This window comes from Heliangelus exortis, chromosome 3 (genome assembly GCF_036169615.1).
Source record: "Heliangelus exortis chromosome 3, bHelExo1.hap1, whole genome shotgun sequence".
In the NCBI taxonomy this organism is placed as follows: Eukaryota; Metazoa; Chordata; class Aves; order Apodiformes; family Trochilidae; genus Heliangelus; species Heliangelus exortis.
Window position 1 is genome coordinate 58988240 of NC_092424.1, and position 23297 is coordinate 59011536.

The 23297-nt window shown below is 36.9% G+C and overlaps 1 protein-coding gene across 17 annotated transcripts in view; it reads right to left on the reverse strand.

The window, feature by feature from the left end:
• Nucleotides 1-23297, reverse strand: part of EYA4 (EYA transcriptional coactivator and phosphatase 4) — a 149371-nt gene that overhangs the window by 35316 nt on the left and 90758 nt on the right. For 4 of the 17 annotated variants that reach the window (XM_071740872.1, XM_071740870.1, XM_071740871.1 and 1 more), the window contains 8 exons: nucleotides 13353-13477; nucleotides 12194-12277; nucleotides 8756-8848; nucleotides 3917-3983; nucleotides 1911-2053; nucleotides 1626-1769; nucleotides 559-638; nucleotides 17-197 (listed from right to left, as the gene is read on the reverse strand). In XM_071740872.1, the coding sequence (XP_071596973.1) occupies nucleotides 17-197; nucleotides 559-638; nucleotides 1626-1769; nucleotides 1911-2053; nucleotides 3917-3983; nucleotides 8756-8848; nucleotides 12194-12277; nucleotides 13353-13477 (917 nt within the window). The remainder of the gene's footprint in view (nucleotides 1-16; nucleotides 198-558; nucleotides 639-1625; nucleotides 1770-1910; nucleotides 2054-3916; nucleotides 3984-8755; nucleotides 8849-12193; nucleotides 12278-13352; nucleotides 13478-23297) is intronic. The other 13 variants (XM_071740876.1, XM_071740875.1, XM_071740874.1 and 10 more) reach the window with 9 other exon arrangements.

Genomic DNA, 23297 nt, shown 5'->3' on the forward strand with positions numbered 1-23297 from the left:
GAAAAATTGCTTTCACCTGAATGCAGATCTGTACCTGGTTGACTAGTCAGGCCAGGGAGAGAGTCCTGTAACTGGTAGGTTGATGATGATGAAGTGCCATCAGCTGTATTGTTTGAGGTCATATATGCACCATATGTTGATGCTGAGTAATACTGAGCATATTGATTTTGGCCAAAAGCTGTGTATGATGGATAATCCTAAAAGAGCAAATGCAGCAGAGTAGTTAGTTAAGTAAATAATTTTTCCATTAATTATTTCTACGTGTGTAATTGTATGACTTTTTGCAAGAGTTTGAGGGGGTTATTTTTATTTATTTTTAATTTTTGCTTTATTAATTTTATTTTTATTTTTAGTAAAAGAATAGAGAGAGGATCCTCAAGTGTCAAAATATGCAATTAGGTTTTTTTGGTTTTTTTTTTACTTTCCACAGAAAACAGCATTCAGCCACAGTGAGTCTAATATAACTTAACAGATCTAAATGAAAATAATGTTATCATTGGAGTTATATAAATCCTTTAGTAACTAACAAAAAAATAATAAGAAAGCTAATATTCATACCTGTTGTGAACTACTGAAGTTTGTAGAATTTGAAACAGAATTGTTTGCATAAATAGTGGACGATGGTGTAAAACTAGAACCTAAAATTAAAAAATACAATTAATTGTAAGAACTAAACACAGTATTTTGTGTTAAGATGTAGATCAATCAGAAGAACAAAAAACTTATTTTCTGTATAAACTCTAAAAGAAATTAAATACTCCCATGCATACAGGCATACATTCTTCTTAACATCATGCAAGGACAGTATTGGCACCAAGTCATTACATTTGTCAGGAAAGCATTTCTCAATTTATTGCAGTATCTCACCTCTCCACAAATACTGTTTTAGTCTTTTGCCTTCATTCTAACATTTTATTGTATATTCACTTGTGAAACAAAAAACTGTTCAAAGAATATTTTATGATCCAGGTGTTTTGATCTGTAATGAGGCATGTCCTTGTTTTCAACATTTCAGATGATTAATTTTGTAACTTCTAATATTTAAAAGACTAACTGTTGTATAAAAAGCTAAAAAAATATCCAAATAAAACAGTTATCAATGATCAAAGGGTAACAAGCAAATTAATAATTGTATAATAAATGAAAGAAGAGTAAACAGGTTATCAATGATCAAAGGATAATAAGCAAATTAATAACTGGATAATAAATGAAAGAAGAGTATGAATTAAGGAGAAATTCTAACAAATTATGTTCATCCCAGGAGAAAAACATTATCAAATTACAACATACTGAGAAACATGGAAATGGAAAGGCACACTAATGAATGCAACAAATGCTTCCAGTCCTGCCATGTAATTTCATCCCATAAAAAATAAAGGAGCAAAAAGAGACTGCATTGCATGACCAGATCTAAATTGAGAAATGGCCAAAATAAATACATATACGTTCATCCCAACTGGGAAAAATACTTATCTTTAAATTTTATAGGTAGAAGTAGCTGCCAATGATAAGTGTACTTGCCAGAATTCACAAAAGGGAATGGAAAATATATCATGAATCTAGAGGGTGAGGAGGCCATCAGCAGCAGTGGGATGGGATGAGCCCTGATGGTGGTGGCTACTCACCTGGCATCTGGTAAGAGTAGGGAGTTTGGCCTGGCTGTGGGGTGGAAAACCCTGGGCTGTAACTGAGGCATCCGCTCTGCAGTGGTGATTGGGTCTGCGAGAGCCCACTTTCCGTCTTGATGCCTGGCAACATTACACCCAAATCTGTATAAGAAATTAATTTTCAACCGATTCTTTAAAATATTTTGTTACAGCTGGGAAAATACAAAAGAAAGCAAAAAAACCCAAACCCCAAACATTCACAACCTACTTCTAGGTAAAATGAAGTAATAAGAGGTCAAATACCGTAGGTGGGTAAGCTGTAGGGCTGTCCGGTCTGTGAGTAGGCTGTATAGACCGCTGGTTGCTGCATTCCCGAATACTGGGTTTGTCCGGCATAGGCAGACATTGTTTGAGCTGCTGGTGTAGAAAGAATGTGTGGATAGGGCCTAAATATCAGGAAAAATAGCATTACTGTGGCAACAAATACTTTGTATGTTGATTCAAGCAATAAAGTAAAGAAAAAGGCTTAAAGATGTCCAAATGCAGTTAATTATTCTGCCAACCGTTCCTCTTCTGGGATTTATTCCATCCCCAAATGAAATAAGCTGAAATCCATCCCGCCTCACATTCCCCAAGGCATGGTGAATATTCCTGCTGTCCCATCACTCCAATTTAATTCCCAAGATACTGTGTCCAGCTCTAGGTGGACTGTGACACTGTGACACGACTTTATAAAGATTTAACCCCTCTGAGTCACAATCAGCTTGCTTAAATCAGAAAAACCTTTGTGCTTTTTTAATCCAGTGGAAAGAAACTTGGACCAGAAGAATAAAGGAAATACAGAGGTGAACATTAAAGCTACTACATTATGTCCTCTGTATATGGTTGTGCTTCAAGAAATCCAGCTCCTGGCTTCAGTGGGAGATGGACTGTGCAGCATGAAAAATATCGATGGCTGTGCTTTGGTAACCAGATGGGCTTTAAACATTTGGAAAATGTGGGCTAGGAAAATAAAATGGAAATAAAAATGGTCTTTTATTTATAAATACTGGGGGTTTATAGACAGATTGAATGAAATCAAGTTTAAATTTTGCCCTCCAGAGTTGCAAAAACATACAGAGAACATTTGTCTTGGATTGTTTTGTAAGTCAAATAAGACTTTATGGACCGAGAGTTGAATAAACACACTCTGCAGAATTATGCTAACTGAAACCTGACCATTAAAAGCCATGACTAAACTTCAGATTCTAATTTTTTTATTGTTTTTTTTCTTTCTAATTAGTTCAGTACAGTTGGCAGCAGTTACTATAAGAGAAGGGTTACTCATTAATTTAGATGCCAATAAATTATTAGAGTAGATTAAAAATTCTATTAAACATTGTAATGCATTTGGCCAAAAGTATCAGATATAGTTTGCCAAAACCTGTTTTGAGTAAGGCAGGCTGCTCTTAGTTCAGGCACCTACTTTGTGTATCAATAAATATTTACTATAGCGCTATGAATGCAAATGTAATAGAGAAACTTGAAAAAGCCTCATCAGCTACAGTTTCAATGTCTCTTCTGTATCAAAATCACATAGGTAGATGTATCAAATGGACAGAAACAAATAGATGGAATACTGAAATCAAGCACAACACTGAGTTTAGGACAAACAAGCTACTAGCCAGCCAACTGCAGCAGTTTCATATAACATCTTCTGTGCTTTTTCCTAAAGTTCCCACTTCTGACTTCATGTGATTGCTTTTCTCAAAAAAATCAGTGAAGTAAATTTTCTATTTCTAAAAATGTACTTAAGAATTGAAAAATATATCAAAAACTGATCCAATTTATTTGATTTTTAAATCTTACGATACCAGAGAAGGAGGAGCAAAGGGCGCTTCATGATTGTGGAATGTCTGGAAGCATTTGGCAATGTTGCTGCTGGGAGGGGTTGTGACAGGGTTACCCCACAGTACACATCTTGAATATGCAATTGAGATTTCTAAATATAAACTCTCTTCTTCAGAATATGTCTGTACACATTGCCACCACTGTTATATTTGAAAAGACAATAGTCCATTTTTTCCCTTCTGTTGCTTGCAGATATTCAAGTAATAACACACTGCACAGAACAGGATCTTACTCTGCAGCCACGTGAGGAATGAAAAAGTTGGGAGAGCAAGCTGTAATAGAGCCAGTACTGAGGCTTAAGTATGTTCCTTTCTCTGTGTTTCTACTGCTGACAAACACTTGTTTGCAACAAACCACAGAACTGCATAACAGCCAAGGGCAATTCCCTATAAAAGACCAGAATAGGTGCTGACACTAACTTGGAGGGATATATCTGTGGAGAGTACTGATGTGCAGATCTTGGGCTGTAGCCACTACTTGTTATTACTGAAAAACAAAAAACAAGAGTACAGCAGTTAGAAATGTCATGAGACCAAGACAGCCAAACAGTCTGAATACTAATGCAGCATTAGCAGAGAAGCCTGTTGAAAGTCATAGCTTTTCAACAAAGTAGATGTCACCTGTACTGCAACATATTAACACAAAAATTTAATAACTCCCAAATCATTCATCATTGTACAGAACTCACTGGTTGCTCTGGGTCTGTCATGCTTTTTCAGCTTGACTGACGTGTTTCTGAATATATTGCAGAGGCAATTTCATGAATAATATGATCCCCACACAGGTCTTTCAAATTTGCAACTTGTATTACAATTGGTAGTTAAAAAGAATCTTGTGATTTAACATATGGTATTTCATGGGATTGAAATAATATACGCATACTTTTAAAGTCTCACATTAACAAGCTTAATTTTAATACTGGGAAGGAAAAATGGGTATAGTTAATTTTAGTCAGTGACAGAAGATACCGGATTGATTACTAGAGGAGTCCTTATCACCAGGTAAACCAGAATGTAATCTGTAACAACAATATTTTTATTTCAAAAGTAAATATAAACAATCCTATTCAGTATCCATCAAAATTGTGTATGTCTATATGAGTCACAGCTGCATTCTTCCAATAAAGCTAACAGAACAATAGTCATATCCCATTAAAATTTCATTCAGAAGCAGTGCTCACACTGGATTGATTCCAAGTGTTTGGAAGTTTCTCTTTCCTTTAGCCATCTGTCTTGACTAAGACAGATGTATTCCAAATATATGTACTCTAAAGTGTTGAACCAATCCCTTCAGAGCAAATCCATACTGGGCAAACATACGGAGTGTCTTTATCAGGCCATCTGCTGTTCATTCACTTTTCAAAAGATTAAAGTAGTACACGACGAAGCACTGGCATTTCTTTAGTCTAATCAATCATAGTTGTACTTCAAAGTGTACTCTCTTCCTGAGTTGTTTGTAATGGTAGTAGAAATGAACTTTCAAAATTATGGCAGTGACAAAGAGGTTTAGGTTCTTAGCTTTTATAAAACATGATGTATTTTTACATCAAGGCCTAATTAACCTCTTTGGATCTATTGCTTTGAACTTATGCAGAACTTCATATTTTTTAAAGCTGATTTAAATGCATTTAGAAGATGCAGGACTTAAAAGAAAAATACAGTAGAAGAAAAACAATTAGCTTTTTAAAATCTGCTGTTGGGTATTGTTTGAAAGGAAAGAATTGGATAATAATTTTTGGAACATGTGCCCCCAGATTTCATAAAGGAGTTGCTGATTGAAAAAATATTGAGGGTTTGACTGTGATGGAAGTCTGCTCAATTTAATCTTGTGTGGATATTCTGGGGTGTTTTTTGTTTTTGGTTTTTTTTGTTTTGTTTTGTTTTGCTTTTTTTTTTGTTTTGTTTTGGTTTTTTTGTTTGTTTTTTGTTTAAGAATGTCTTTCCAGAGTTTAAGCTCAGCCCATAGAGTGATCCACTCGGTGTGCATAAAGCTGTTCCCAGAGTTAGATGAATCTGTAGCTATATATATATAGCTATATCTGTAGCTATATAAATTAATATAATCAATGCACAGAGCTCTCAGATAACTCTCAGTTCTTTAAGGCTTGAAGAGTAATTAGTCTTCCCTGTGGTATCCCTGTCACCTGTAAATTGTTCTGATAGCTCGTGTTTGGTTCAGTATATTAACACAAGCTGGAATTTTTTAAAATTTTTCCTTATGTATCTGGAAAATTCTGTGAAGGAAGGCTAGGTTAAAGTGATCTTATTTAAATAACAAATGCCACTGTCTACACAGAAGGGGATCAAACAGGTTATACAGCAGAAGTATTTCCTAACTTCACCTTTATGGCCTTCAGAAATTGGGGGGTTTTGTTTCCTTTTTGTGCCTAATAAGTACTAGGGAAAAAGGATGATTAAAGCTTCAAATGTCTCTGTCTCCAATCTATTAAAATGATAAATGGTTCTCAAATTAATTCAGTATTGTAAGAAATATCAACACAAGAATGCATATATTTACAATCAGCAGTTGCAGTAAATTCAGAGTATGAAAACACTCAGTTTAAGGCTGTTCAGGTGTGATTAACCATTCCACTGGCAGCCTGCTGCAGAATCACAAAGTTTCAAATCAAGGATACTGATGTTAATCACCAGCTGTCATTCTTTGAAGAAAAAAGAGGAGGAAGAGGGATGCACAAAGTGACTCTCTACCTGGATAACCCTGGCTAAGAGGCACAGTTTCTCTCTGGGGCAGCTCTGCGGGATGGAGGAACCAGAGTCCTGAGAATGAGCTGCAACATCTGAGCTGCAGCCCTGCCAAGGATCTGGCCCAATGGACTGGGCAAGGCCACTGGCACAGGTCAATCTCCATGCAAGAGAACTATGTCCTTTATTTTTAAACTTTTACATCAAAAATTAGGGTTCATCACAGTTACCTGTAAAGCCCAATCTGTCTTTCCTGCCCTATACCTCACACAGTGTGAGCATCACTGTCTGTGTTACAGCTGGACATCAGGGACAGAGCTGGCTACTTTACACCCACAGGGCTTGTTCAGCCTTCTGCTCAGTGTCAGGACATGTCACAGGCTTCTATTGACCTTGGAGCATAGAAATCAATTTTAATGAGTAGAATATTTGAAGGAGAGGATTTCTGCATGGCAGACTCTCAAATGGCTGTCAACATAAGGCCTTCCCTTTTCACCCATGCCTCATTTCATAAAATATTCAATGCCATACTTAAATCCTCCCCTACTCAACTAAGAGTCCTTGAGTCCTTCTGACCTATGCTTGTATAAGACAGAGTTGGTGATATCCCTGCTAGTGGCCTATATGTCCAAGCATCCTCACCAAATGAGCTTCTAAGATGCTCTGAAATCTGCAGTGGAAGTACCAGCATTACTGCCTTGTCACAGTTGGGAACAACACACATATGTAACTGATTATTAGGAAGAAACAAACTGTTCAGTATTGGGCTTTGTTATGCATTATTTTCAATGGCAGATGCTTTGTCTGAAATAGCATCTCTGTACTAGTCAGTATTTATTGTCTTTGGCAACCTAGTAAATTTCCCAAGTAAGCAGTTTTGTTAAAAATTCAGTGTTCTTCAACACTTCTTCCACAAAACTGAGCCAAGTGAATTCTCCGATTTAGAACTATCAGTAAAAGGCAAGTGTGAAAGTAATGGATTTACCCTTTTAGAAAGGCTCAGTGTGTTACCAAGATAGCTCTGTGTGTCACACTGATGATGATGATGATTGCACAACACCCAGGCAGGCAGATTGTTTATTTCCTTCTGTGGATGACTGTACTCAATTAATACTTGAGTCTATGACCTAAACTGAGAAACAGGTTTGTATTTCTTTTGGGTATGCAGGTGGCTAACAAGCATCATTTATTGTGTAAGTCTCAAATTCTTGCTTTTTTTTTTTTGGAGGAATCAACTGTTTCCAAATCTTCTAAGACTTTCTCTGAATTTAGTGAGAGCTAATGGGTGAGTGGCACCTGCCAAAATCAAACTGTTACTTAGCTGTCTAAGCCTGAACTGGAGGTGGCAATTTTTGGCAGCCCTTCATGAAAATGTTGCCTTAACAATGTTTTACACATGTAATCCAACTCAGATGTCTTAAATACATGTCAGAACCTGATAAAATTTCACCATCAATAACAGGAATGTATGTGTGGTTGGACATTTTATAATCTGTAATCATTCCTAATGCATTTTGGGATAAAATAACAACAAAATGAAAAAGAAAAGCTAACTTTAGCCAAAACTATTAATCTTTTTATTGAGCTTGTTAGACTTTCAGTCGATAGGGTTCCTTTCAGTATAAACATAATGAGGATAACATTTTCATTTTTTATAATCAGAAATAGTACATGCTTGCTTTATATCTGACTAAAGACCTCTTCTTCAGGCACTAAGATACTTTTCTGAATAACCAACTTCAAAGTATATCTGCATTTACGAATGCCTAAAAAAACAATTCCAGAAACATAAACTCAATCTTAAAAACAATTTAAATGTTGTGATTTCACAAATATTTTAAATAGTGCTTGACTACCTAAGCCTTCCAAAGTAAGAGTAGTACCCGTGTGAAGTGGTGATTCTTGGCTCCAGTGATATTTCAATCAGTCCATCACTGAACTTGTTTTTTCAGGTGCTAAATTTATTCTTCCCCCTCTTTGTCCTAATATTATTATTAGCAGTATCCACCTTAATGATTAGAAGGTAGATTGTACCTTTCCAGAGTTAATCACCTTTTAATAGTTTGTAGGAATCTACTTAAAAATTGCCATTTGTTTGAATCTTTCCAAAAGAAGTAACTGAAACTTACAATTATTTACAGTAAAATGCAGACTTTATTTTCATGGAAGAAAGCAGCTTATGGCAATCTGATTAATGTTTAGACTAACACATTGCTTATAGGAATAAAAAGATAAGCATTCAAATATAACCCTTTAATTTTAAATTTTACAAATAAGAATAGCTGCTAGAGATATAAATAACATTAGGACTGTAAGATTTTTACACGCAGTAATCATCTTAGGCACCATGAAATCTTTATTAAGACAATTGTTCATGAAAATTGTAGATTTTCATTTACAAAATGAAAATTTTATCATTACTATTTAGTATAAAAATGTTACTTTATTGTAGGTTTTTTTAAGATTGCTTTCATGCAGTGAAATGTTCACTAGTGAAGATTATTAAATGCTATATTAATGTGCACCTAACAATATGTGATCTTATTATGGCTTTACCTGACCCAGTAAAAGTGTCAAGCGATCCATCTCCAGTTGTAGTTGTTGTTTCGGTGCTGTTCATGGGTTCTGTTTTGACTGCAAGAAGAGACACTACATAGAAGAATAAGTAGACATGAGGTTTTACTTATAAATTTGTAATTCATGCCAGTCTCACTAGCAGTAGTCCAGCTAGAACAAGCATGCACTGCAACAGCTTCAACCTTGGCTCTACCATGATATTAAGACACCCTACACGTTCACTGTCTGGAATGGCCACGGATATGCACAGCTTTTTATCTGTGAGTCTGTCTATCTGTAGGTCTTTGAAACTGGAGTATCTTCTGGGGAGATTTCAACCTCAGTCTTACCTAACAATTTCCTAAGTGTAACAGAGAGGAAGGAAACATTAGCTGTCAAGGGATGTAGCACATAACAAAAATGAAACGATAATAATTATTTGGTTCCATGCTCATATGGAAGCAAATTACTTTCACAGTGCCAGAATTCTGCCTTTTCCCTCCCTCTCTTGCAGAGTCTGTGAGGGGTTTTTTGAGCTAGGACACCAGCAAGCAATTTTCCATAAATGAGGAGAGAAGTTTAAAGGAAAGAAAGCAAAAGAACTGAAGTAGGACACAAACAACAGCTTCGACAAGTCAGCTTCTAGCTCAGAGGTTACCAAATATTTGGGTCCACTCTGAACCCAAATTACTTCTTACAGATCATCATGCACTCTTACCATCCATGCTATAACTGAAAGCACCACAGATGCAATCTAGATTTCATATTTTAATGTGTTACCTGAACAGAATACCTGGCATGGACTTTTGTAATGGAATTTGGGAATCACCCTTCAAATTGATGTGGTGAGCAAGAGCAGCACAGAATACACTGCAGTTTTATTATATGTTTGGCAAATGTGGGAATCATCAACATTATCTCAATTGCTTTGCAAAGGTCAGTTAGGTCTATGGGTGTGATCATTTATTGCATGTAAAACAGCAACTTGTTTGTAAATATCACAGGATCTGGTCACTGCTGAGGGGAGCATAACGAAGTAGCAGTGAGGACCTCTATGGTCCACTGCAGTGGCCACATGCCAGGTATGAAAATTCCAAGGACACAGTCCAGGATTTGTGGAGAAGCTTTTGCTCTGACAGTTGGGCTGGCAGAGGTCTAACATACACCAAGCAAAGGCATTTTCTGACAACTAGTTACCTGATGCCTCTGAAGGACATCAGCTAAGCTGACCAAAGCTCTCATCTGTCATCAACATCACTGCATCCATGTTTAACTTCCAAAGAAATAGTTAAGGAGAGGGGAGGAGTTTCATGTTCTGAGATGGCAATGTATTTACAAACCATGCCTCAGAGTCAAGTCATCTAACTCAAGCAAATAAATCAGATGCATACTAATCTCCCATTATGTCCAGTTGAGAAAGAGAGGCACTTCCAGAGGGAGATTGAGTCCCAAACCAGGCTGAGCTGCCCTCAAATTCACCATCCCTCCTACAGTCTGCAGATGAAAAAGTAGTGGATGGGCTAAACAAAGGACTTGGTTTTCTCATGGAAAAACAACACCTACAGAACCATACAGTTATTCCTCCTACTATTCCTCCACTATCACCCATACTGAGCTATAAACCTATTTTCAGTATTGCATCCAGAAAGACACTCCAGTAGATGCCTAACTTTTATTTAATAAAAACTTGAGTATTGGAATGTTTACTTAAGGGCTGTGTCTAGTTCTGGTTAATGGCAGCTGCAGTGCACTTCCATCAGTAACAGCAGTCACCATCTCTTTCCCTCCCTGTCAAGCAGAAAACAATCTAAAACAAAAGAAACTCCCTCATGTACTTAACTTGAGGAAAAACATTGGCACTCTGTTTTCTCAAAAAATACATGTAGAAAGTGTTTTTATATGTGCTTGATTTTATCACAGCAAGGAATCAAGATCTTTTCTTAGTATAGTTAGACGTTAACTTTTTATTCTTTATGTTGTATGTCATTAGACCAAGAGGGAAAAACCACAAAGCTAACTTAAAAGAAAAAAAAAAGGATTCTAACATCAGTACAAAACCCCTGAAAAAAGAAAGCTGATGCCACTTAAAAACACATTATCATACCTATGTTTTTCACATGCAAGATAAAGCATGGTTCTGATTATACTACATCAATTGCTCAACACATTATGCAAAGGCTAAGAGTCTGAATGAATATTTTGCATGAACACTTTAAAGACTATATCTCTAATGTTCTATTTTTTAAAGTGGAGATTATTTTTACTTTTTTTTTTTTTTTTTTTTTGTCCTCCTCCACACATTGGAAGAGTAGAAACAAAATGAAAAACATCTCAATCTGGGAATATATCTGAGTGTTTCTAACAGTGAAGACTGAACATGCTAACAAAGTAGAGCTACTATCAGCATCAGGAGCTGGGGCATATGATCTATATGAAAAGAGAGAAGAAGCTGGGCTAGTTCTGCCCTAGGACAAGAAGGCTGAGGGGTGAGCTAATTGCTGCCTGCAGTTATCTAATGGGAAGGAGCAAAGATGACAAAGAGCAAAGGCACTCTCTCCTCAAAAGATGCCCTGTGAAATGACAAAAAGCAACATACACAAGCTGCAGCAAGGGAAAAATCCAATTAGAAGTAAGATGAAAATTCTTTGCTGCAGGATTAGTCAGGCCCTGGAATGAGTGCCCAGAGAGGCACCTCCCACGTTGGAGATATTCAACATTCAATGAGATGCTGCCTTGAGCAACATGATCTAGCAGCAAAGTTGGCCCTGCTCTGAACAAGGGTTGTCCCAGATGACCTCCAGGGATCCTTTCCAAACTTAAGTATTCTAAGATGAACTCAGAATACAGCTCCCAACAAGCAACAGCTTCTACAACATGTTCTTCACTTGATGAAAGGATTTAGCAGACCAACATGACTACTACTCTGCCAAGCTCTTTTTTTTCCTAAAGGACCTCTCTATGTTAAAGACTGAAAACAAACAGTTTTAGGGGCAAAAGATGTAATACTATACATGAAGTGGGACAAGCAAGAGCAATGGATATTAAAGCAAACAGGTCGCATAAAGCAAACAGAAGCTCACGTAAAACAATAAACCACATAGCATGTCATAGAAATTATTTTCCTCTTCCTTTAAGCAAGCCTTAAAGTTTTTCCAGGGAATATACTCAATTAGAAACACAGACCTAAGTCTGCTTTTAAGCTGGTTTACTTCTCCTTGCTCATCAAATAACTTTCAAAGCATGGTAGGGTAAATGTTGCAGCTTCCTACCACTTTCCTGGATGTGGGAGAGGCCTCGTTGAAAGGGTGGGGAAAAAAAAAGAAAGGGAGGGGGGGACCCCATGAAAATGTCCAAACCACATAACAAAAGGACAGAGCAAACCAAGAGAGGTGTTACACAGCAGCCATGGGGACACACCACCACACACATGCACTGTACCAAGGTCTCTCATACTTGTTGCAGAAGAAGGGGCACTGCAACTCAGCAACCAGTCGGCGGTATTTAACACAGTCATGGTGTCTCCTGAGAACAGTCAGTAATGGTGTAAGTGTTCATTGTCCCAGTGTCTGCTCAGGGGATGTCAACAGGCTTCAAAGCAATTAAGGGATTTTGCACTTTGGGCCAAGTCTTTTAACTGCACTGCATTGGTTTTATGAGTATTATTTTAACTGCTTTATTTATGCGGGTATAATATGGAGGCATCTAGTTATTAGCGTTCTTTAATTGAACGCTTGAAGTTTTCCCTTCTCGTTATGCCAGAATAGGGATTTTCTTTAAAAATATAAATAGGTTGAACTTTAACACTTGAGTCGTACTCTGCAGAGCTCTGTTACACTCACATGCATGCACACTTTTTATTGACACTGACATATATATTTTTTTTAATAGGGATAAGTTAATAAAATGCTTTACACTGAGGTCAAAAGGAAAGGCTAAAATAGTCTTCTTGGTGGCAACTTTTAAAATAAACAGCAAAATATAAATTCCATAAAAGAGGGTTGAAACTCTAGCTTGACTTGCATCCATGATATCACTCTCAAGGACAGTAATGGGAACAGGACTCCACTCCACAACAGAATATGGTACCCTGCCTCCCACTGCTCCAATTCAGCTGTGGCAGAATCTATTCTCTAAAAGCATTGGAACATCTATGTTGTAGCTGCATGGTAGTGTTGTCCCTACTGTAATAACCACATTAAAAATACTCCAAGTCTAATTTTGGTTAACTGTTTTTGACAGAGATTTTAAATTTACCTAAATGTATGTAGTTCAGGGTATAAGAGTAAATAATTACTTGGCAATGAATTATGACACAGAAAATGCAATCTATATCAAGCTAAAACAGATACAAACAAACTTCAAACACTTTGTTCAAATCAACCATTACAAGATTTTCCCTATTTCACCTTTGTCCAGTTCTCTGTCTTACTTCGATTGGTGCACTTCTGCTGTTGGAATTAATAGATTTGCACTGGTGTGACTGCCATTTTTTCATACTTCTTGCTGGGTTTATGCTCATATTTGAAATTATGTTAAAAATGCATAAGACTAAAAACCAGACAAAACTTTCTAAGTGCCAGCAGGGTATTATACTTACCTCCTGTTCCATTTGTTGTAACTGATGTGCTACTGAGATTAGGTTTATCCAGTTTGGAACTACCTGGTGCATCACTACTTCCAACAAGATTATGAGGACTGGCTAGATCTTGCATTTCCATAGACCTGTTAAAGAAGAAGGTGACAATATTTAAATGCATTGTGATACTATCTATAATAATCTGCTTTTTCTATAAGTTTTTTGTTTTGTTTTGTTTTAATGCAGGTATCCTTAAAGTTCTTTTAAGGTATTCTTTTCTTTTACCAAACCTAAGAAAGTAAAAAATAATTGTATATGGACAGCAACAAGACCAGTATTTTTCACTTTTACTTAGCTATTATAAAGTGAAGGACATAAGTTTATGAAATTGTTCATATTGCTTGCAAGTGATATACACGAGGGAGTGCAGATGGATAAATATATAAATGCACTTTTTTAAGTACTTCATAGAAGAAAATGGAAAAATTAAGTGAAAAATCAGTCATTATACAGAAAATCAGGATATAAACTTCAGCTTCTCATTATCTGTATTCCAACCACCACCATCCCTGCATTCACACTCAACCATAGGAACAGACTGTGCAGGTGAATCAACTTCCATGCACATCTAGAAGATGCATGTATTCTTACTAGCTCACTAGATTCTCTTGATTACTTTCTTTCTAAGTTACTTCTGGGAAACCTGTAAAATCAGCAATGGGTTTCAGCATCACAGTTCTACTGGGGGACTGTGGATGGCTTTCATTCAATGAGAAAAGATCTGCCTTTCTCAGACAAAGAAGACAAGGAACATTGTTAGACCAGACCAGTAATTGCAACACAATTTGCAGTATGTGCTCTCCTCTTCCTTGCTTCGTTTATAAATTAATTACACAGATTTTTTTTCCCCATAGAAATTTTTTTGCAATGTATAGGCAAGGTTGCCAGCCCATCTGTGACTGGAGAACCATTTACCATATGTATACCACAAAGGCCAACAGAAAGATTATCTTACACAGGTATAAAAGCCCAATTGCATTGTAGAAGACTGAAATGGCTAGGAAAGAGATGAATAGTTGGGATAGTTCAGGAAGGATAACTGGTCCTGTATATTGATATTCTGGGCAGGAAGAGCAGTGGCACATTGTTAAAGCAACATCCAGTATCTGAGCTATTTATTGAAAATTTAACTCTGAAATTGTATATGTTCTGTGCTCCGCACATTCTCCCATAGGGGAAAAAACCACAAAATAATACGCCAAACAAAACCACATCATCTTTGCATCAAATAGGGGTCTGCTGTCTGGCTCTTTTGTCTTCAAATATGGAAAAAAACCAAAACCAAAAAACAACAACAACAAAAAACCCTCACAGAATGAAACTATCTCCCATTTCTGTGCTTCTAATTCTCTTGATCTCCTAAATACTTTAGCTTGCCTGTCATTATGTTCATTTAACCCAAAATAAAGATTTAAAACTCTCCTGTCTCAAATACCTTCCAGGAAATGCAGGAAATACAACAATTCAACTCAGAAAATGCACCAAGGTCTTACCCAAAGGCATATGAAGCCCAGGCAAAGAATCTTATTTACTCCAGTAAATGCCTGAATCAAGCCTGAGATGCACCAGTATCCCAGTGGCAGGGCAGCCTCCCCAGCAGCAGTGTGGATGCACAGAGGACTGATATTGCAGGGGGCCACTCATCAGCAGGTAAGGATTATACACTCATATTCAAAGAAACACAAAGGCATAAACAGAGATTTGAACTGCCTTGACCCACGTTTCTTCATCTAATTGTATATACATTTCTACACATCTGTCAGCACTGCATTATATTTATTGTCTACTGGAAATGTGATCAGTGTTGGGTGAAATAAAACGAGCTCAAGTGGTTACTGGTCCGTTGGTTCTTGTTTAGTGATGTCTGCACAAGAACTGCAGCTAAAGGTTAAAAAAAGTCTGTGAGTTTCAGCTTTATATGTACTTAAAGGGAGCAGGAGAAAGCTACACCAAATAAATAATGTGTGTTTCATGGCATATACAGTGTAATACTCCCCACGTGTTCACTTAACAGTTTAAGCATCACCATTTCCTGTTCAAGTATGATCAGCCCAGAGACACCTAATAGGCAGTTCTAGCTTAGAAAGTTCACATATGTTTTGTTAATTCTTTCACATGAAAATTACAATAATTTTGTTCCAGACAGGCGTGTACCACGGTTACAGATGCAGATGCTTCAGCAATATTTTGTAAGCAAAATCATTGGTTAAATAATCTAGTATATTTAGGAAATATCCATCTTAAGCACTTTTCCACACACAAATTAATCAGATTTTCTTAGCCAGAAAACTAAGTCCACCAATTTTCATTTGTTTGGCAAGAATAGAAACAATCAGGCTTCGGTAAACAAAGAGGTTTTGTTCCATATGAAACCTTTGCTACAGAAAATTCTTTTATTCACCTTATATTCTTTCTTTTTTTTTATAGCAAATGACATCCAAGTCCATAGACACAGCATGTTAATTAACAGATAAAATTTTAAAACCAGTACATTTACAAAAAGACATTTTCTCTGCATGATTAAAAAATATCTTGTACTTATTGGTAGTTTATCAAGGATACCAAAGGATATCCAAACCAAGAAAAAATTGCACAAAACCATGTGTACACATTATACTTATCCTGGGTGTTCTATCCTGTGTGAACAAGTAAGGGGATTATTTTAATATAATTATTCAAGTCCACGTTACCTTCTGTGCAACAGATGTCATTCAATTCACCTTTCTGGATGCATTTAGTTTACCTTTAGCAAAAATGCTTGGGGAGATGTAATAGACCTACTGAAATCTTACTGTTTCAGTGAATGGAGGAGTCAGGGAAAATGTTTTTAAAAATGGATGAAATATTTCCAACATCTTGAATTCATTTTGTGAAACTAAATGTTTATCAGAGTCCTGCTTTCACTGACTTAATCAGAAGCAGGTTCAGGTTCAGTGTGTATTTTCCTGCACTAACTAAGTAAAAAAGTGATCTCCACAGGACCAATTAATACTTCTAAGTTTATGCAGCTATTTATTAAACACTGTTCTCTAATAAATGCAATGTGTTTCAATTTAGACAGAATTACATCTATTGTTAAAGCTGCTTAAAAAAACTACATCGTACAACTTTATTTTCTACTTTCTGTTTCTCTGCCAGGCACATAACACTTCGAACTTTACTTTTCCCCCTCCTGCATTGTCCTGGACTACTTTTCAGAGTAATTAAGTAAAATGCCAAATTTTATCAAAAGATAAATTTTGAGAGGAGGCAGATTACTTGGTAAGAAGATGTTTTAATTTTCTCTTGGCTGTTTGGTGAAAGTTAGCATGATTCCAAGCTCCTGGGTGAAAATATGAAAACTGGCAAGATGGATTTGTCTTTTAATCTGTTTTGGCTATACTTTAAGTCTTTGAAAATTGGTATTTACACATGCTTAGCGGATCATTTTAGAGGCTTACTGGAAAAGCCTCTAAAACATCCCACTTGCAGTGAACAGCCTCCCAGATCACCAGGGGTTTCAACTCCAAACTGCATGTGGACATCTCCAGCAAAGTGAGGCAGGCTTCTTTCAAAAAGATGGCTGTGCATGAATCCTGGGGCTTCCACATTTTTCCCCCTTCCTTGAACAGACATCTTTTCAAGGGTTAATCTATGTTCAGGAAAGGGTTAAGGAACTGAATCCAAAGAGAGAAAATTCCCTGCCTGTTTTTACAAGGGCCATGAAACAGAACTTCTGATGCACCCCAGACCACTGGAGTGCACAGCCCAGGATCATAACCCAGTCTCGGGTAGGAAGGTTTCAGTATAGCTGAATATGGGTGCAGCTGACAACTGTATCACTGTAGTTCTGTGTAGCTTCCATTTATATTACTTTAAAAGTTTAAAGTTTTATTTTAAAATTAATTTAAAAGTTTATTGTAAGGGTTAAGATGTTCTGGCATATTTTTTCTCTCATTACAATCATGGACCCATTTGTGTGCTGCTTTTCTTTGGCAGAATTAAAATCTATTTTCAGAAAATCTGTGTTGTTATAACTTTGTTTTACATTTGCATTTCCAATTAAAAACTATAAACATGGACTAGGAGCTGGGTCCTTCCACAACTCAAAACTCCATTGATGATTAAGGAATCCTACAAGTTGATTGTTTTAGTTAATTTTCTTTAAAGAGATCATGTTTTAAAATTCAAAACTTTTGCTAAACAATCTACTATATTTCAAACTTTTTACCAAAAGTTTGCAATATCAAATCATTTACCAGATTTATAAAAATATTCTTATGAGAAAACAAACTACTTTAAATCCTAATATTAACAGAATATTTTGCAAATAACTCATTGTGCAGCATTTGCAGCAAATCTAAAACAAAAGGGAATTGAAAGGACACCTTGAAGTGGTATTTAATTTGGTTTATAAATTAATCAAAACAAAAATTTTTACAAGTATTTAAAAGGATTTTTATTTTCAAAATTCTTTAGAAGGAAATTCTCAACATAATTTTCATTAGCAGAATCTTTACCAATCTTCACTGTGGCAACAATCCACGCTATCTGAGGCAGAAGGAGTTGGGTTAGTTTTCCCCTGCTTTTCTTACATCTCTCCTGTGGTAACCCAGGGCCAAACTTTCTCACAGAAACCTGGAGCCTTGTCTAATTAATATGTCAGCTACCTTGGAGCTTTTGAAATGAAACTAACAGGGAACTCTCCTTTATTTCAAATTAACATTTAGAACAATATGAAAGTTGGGTTACAGACTCCATTAGATCTGTTTGTTACTGCTGTCAGCTCAGTTCTCAGTCTGACTAAGCTTTTGAAGAAAAGTGGGGTGGTTTTATTACTATTTCCCACAGAAATGTTTTTAGCCAGATTTTCAGCTACATTCTAGGCATGACTATTGAGCCCACCTGTCTCTCATATGCAGCCTGAACTAACTCGTACAAACCTTTCCCTCTGACAAAAAAATTTAAACAGATGCCCATACACAAATATCATTCAATAAAATCTACATAAAACCTGCAACAAAGTTTAGCACAATTATTAACAATAGATGCATCACGGTTATAGAGTTCTTTGTGGTTTGTTTTGCTGCTTTTTTTTCTCCTAGAAAGCTGTATTTTCCACATTTTATACATCTACAATTAGGCCAGGTTTTTTTTTTGTTTACTTGCACCTACACAAACTGTTAACAGTACAATTAAAAGAACTTTTTAACTCCAACTCTTTAACATTCGTGGAAGGCCACAGTGGGCAGTAAGAAAGAAGATGGAGAGAGAGGGATTCTGGATGATGGGATGGGAAATCACAGACACATACAAATGCATTTAGACTAAAGAATAGCTACATACAGGCTTTTAATAATTCTTTGGTGTTAAATATCCACACTCATATGCATACTAAGTGTCTAAATACACAAACCATTTTACAACATCTTTCCACCAAAGACTTCCAAAAATAGGATAGCACAACACACAGCCTAAGAACACTCCTCAAATAAATAACATTTCTAATCATTACACTAACCCTACAATACAGGTTATTTTCTTTTTCTTTTACGGGTGCTTTTACTTAACCTATGGCACTCTTTGTAATTTTTTTGCCACTGTAAAATGTATACATGAAGAAATAGTGAAGCCAATGAAATAAATTCGCTCAAAACAGATTTCAGATTCTCTTGTTTTCAGTTTATCAGCTTCAGCTTAATAGATGGCAAAATAGCAAATCTTTTCCTGTTCTAGGCACAATCTCACAAAAGCATGACCCTCCACCATGTGAATTCTCAGAGCCTGCCAGAGACTTAAAAATAAGTAATACTGCTGGACACTAGCAAGACCTTCCCACTCTCCTTGAGGCCTCTTTTCTTAACATGTAAAGTGATTAGATACAGTGCTAAGAAGCAGTAAAAATGTCATGTTATAGGGATAAAACTAGCAAATGCTCTTCAGAGTTTTATTTTATTACATTAAAAAAAAAAACCAACAACTTATCTAGAAAATAAATGCTAAACTTTTTTCAACCATTTATGAGAAAGGGTATTCTAGCTGCATAACTTCTATTTTTCATGATTTTTTTGATAGAGTGTCAACTTTCATATTAAAAAGTAAAAGAAAGAAGCAAAACTAACACCACACTTATATGCAATTTTTTTTTCCCCTCTGTCATTCTACAGCTAATGTCAGAGTGTCACAGTGAAGAAATCTTAATGAAATGAAGAACTGCAACATTAGAGATTTCTGCCATGTTTATAAATACCAGTGAAGTGGTAAATAATAAAAATATCATGAAGTCGACCTTTATAGAACTGTACAGTAAGGTAAAATTCTTCTTGAATATTGATTATTAATTACAAGCCTAGATATCATGCAGCTTCTCAGTGCATGATTTCATGCTCACAGGGAAATAGCCCCTACCCAGAGACTGCAGTAACTGCCTGTGACAAGGATCTTTCCAGTACAAAGCGACAATAATTTAAGGAAAACTCCAAACCGCCTGACTTTCTTTAATAGCCTTTTAGATTCCAACATTACTGCTTATCTTGCAGAGGACAGGACCCCTTATGTGATCCTTTGGGACATGAAGTTGCACTGCTTGTGATTGTATCTCATTTTTACGTTCATGCCTATTGTCTTGGCTACTAAAGCTCTTATTCCAAGAGAAAAAAAACCCCTCCTGCAGACTGTATTACTTTACAGGATCTGTCTGAGAGGCAGCCAGTGTCCATGCTCAGGATGCACTTGGTGCAAGAGGGCTGGGCTGAGAAGGTGAGCGAGCAGGTTGGGTGACAAAGGCCAGCACTGTAGTGTGCCTCCTGATACCATTCCCACTTAGAGAAAAAAGGATGTTTCTTTCAGCAGCACTGCAACTTCATCCCTAGCCCCCCTTCCCATTTTTACAGTTAAATTTTTGCTCTCACCCTCCCTTTTTGACTCTGTGACACCTTGAGATTACCTGCTTTCTGACAAGTGTCGGGTATTTTTTGCTGTCGTTAAATCTTTTCTTTGTTCTTTTTTTAACCACGTGCAGTGCTATAGCTTTTGTAAATCTATCATATGGCTATTGTTATAGTAATAAGCAGATACTTATGAATCTTACTTACATACATCATGAAAAAGTTGTATGGATTTCTTCTTCATGAGTCTAAGTGAGAAAATGTGACTAAACACTGTGGAAAATAATTGTTTACAAATTCAAGTTTGGGTTTCTTTTGGTTTTTTTTTCCTGGAAAAGAAAAACTGACTTTTTCTTTTCCTGTCTGAGGAATAAAATGAAGTTGAAAAGGTTTGGTTTACTACTGTAATGACTAAACCCAGCAATGCATTTAGAAGGCTTGGGTTGTTGTGCTGTGTAATGGCTGAAAACTATTATTTGCTAAAAAGTCAGTAACTGAATGGTTTCCCTGGTTTCTGATTGACTCAGACATTTTATTTCAGCTTAATGTCATTCAGTGTGGTTTCCAGAAACCACAGAAAACTAACTATTCTAGTGCAGTTCAGCTGGCCACAATTCCACATTCAATTATTTTCTCACTGCTTTTTGGCTTTTATTGGGAATGAATGTAATTTCCTTGACACAATACAATGTAGAATTAATCTCGATTTCAACACTTATGGATAACAGATAGAATAATTTTTAGTAAAAATTTCTGGATTCTGCTGTTGTATATGTAGTCCATTTGACTAAAGTCAACAAGTAATAAAATGAACAGACAAAAGTAATGACAATTCAGGGGTGGGGGCCCCGGGGGAGGGACCATATTAACTTATTTACCTCAGCATAAACTTCCAGCTCAGCCTCTTTCTGCTCAGCAGATTTTATCAGTTACAGAACACAGATGAACACTAGCAAAACAGGCAGGCAGACTGTCACTAAAAAGATAGAAAATGGGAAGCCTTTTTTTTTTTCTGTACGGCTCCATTTTCACTTCACCTTCCCTCCTTGCAGTTTGTGATTGATTTAATTGGATGAAGGCAAATGTCAGTTTTATATGGGAAACTATTATATGCTGACATAATAAACTGAAGCACACACAAAAAAGCAAAACTACACAGACAGATAGCTTCTGGCCAGCTGTATCCCAGCCTCTGAGATCTCTTTTCTGAGCTATCTGAATGTGACAGCCACAGGTTTGATGTGATATGATTTGAGCTGAGAGTCTCTGTTTTGGACACTGGATGAAGGATCTGGCAAGAAATAATGCGGTGTCTGAACAGATATTTCTTGACTTCTCAAAGAAAAGGCAGCTGGCTGTAGCGAACCACTCCAGAAACCAGACTGAGAACATCTACACTAATGAGTGTTGAGGTCAGGGGCTGATGGAATAGCAGAGAATGGTGGGGAGCTCATTTTTCCTAGTCCATGTACAGGCTGGCCCATACTGAACTTGGGCTGTACACGAGCAGGTTTTGGCCCCAGCTGGCATGCACCAAATCCATGGCTAGCACCACCCGAAGAGCACCAATGATGGTGGTGTTTGATGATCTTAGAGGTCTTTTCCAACCTTAATGATTCCACAATCCCATGCCACAGCTGAGGCTCAGGCAGGGGCACGTTCCACACATTGCTTGGCCACGAAGCCTACAGGCTGCATTACACAGCTCCTACTCCTGGTGTGTACGGAAAATGCATAAAGGTACACAGGAGGTTAAACTCATGTTTAACCTGCTACTTAAAAAAGGTGACTGAAGTAGGTTTTGAAGTCATTATATGAAAATTTTAATAAATAGAAAGCTATAATGACACTGAAGTTCCACAGGGACCTGTCAAGTATCCAACATACATGAAATACAGACTACCAATTGACAGATATGTAAGATCTAAATGGAGGTCTTTGGATTACAGGGACACATTTTCAAAGAGTAGTTCACCCAACAGCTCCCATTTCCACTTTTGATCACTTCCAGATGTGATCAGCACTTGCAAATTCTGTGGCTCTTACAACATGATGATCTGTGTCATAAACAAATAACAAACACTTCTGTGGAGATGGCTGAAATGCAAACAGAAAGCCTGAGGCCTTCCTTTCTACCCCAACTTCTGCAGAAATACAGCTCAGAGTACCATCTCAGGAAAAAAGCTGGGAATTTCAGAGTCCTTTCTGCACCTCTGACAAGGCGACCTGGCTGATGGTAAGGAACAGGAAACAAACACAACTGCAGAATCTCACAAAGTTTCTCTTTAGTGTTTTTAAATCTAATTTGAGCAAGAAGGATTGTTTCTCATATATACAGGGGAACGTGCAGATGATCAGCTCTTCCAATTGTTGACAATGTGTCCTCAGTAAGACAAAGCTTTTGAAGCCACAGTGTTTAACTGCATGTAACTTTAACACACCTCAGAGAAACACAGGGTGATGCTCCCCATGGCATCACAATCTTATTTTAGGTGAAATGAAGACAGAACTTTTGAAAGGGCTGTTTGAATCCCTGATTTCCCATGGACAATGAGTGAGGGATGGTCTGGCACCTTTGCCCCTATAAAAGAGGAAAATGCCCTTTTTCAAAACACATACTAAGGGGAAATTGGGATAGAAAGAAGCATCAAAACATGGAAGGTTCTCCAAATCCCTACTTCACCCACACATGAGAAAGAGGGATTTCTAGGGATAATTTCATCAATAACTTATATTCCAGTTACCTCTTTCATAGTGGCATGGATGTAATTCCCCATACCTATTCCCAGGGTTCTGGAGACTATCAGCTACTTGCTTTTGCTGTGGGAGAGCTCATATATTTAGACCTGATGTACCTTTCAAGTATCCTTCTTTTTGGGTTTGTCTGTGCAGTAGGTGGAGGTATCCTGTCATTGAAGGGGAACATAATTCCTCCTCTTGACCTGCCACAAACACCACCAGCAGTGAAGATGGGACAGCAGGGATGCTTGGGATCCCAGATATTGGTGCATCATCCATATCTACATTATTAATTGCAATA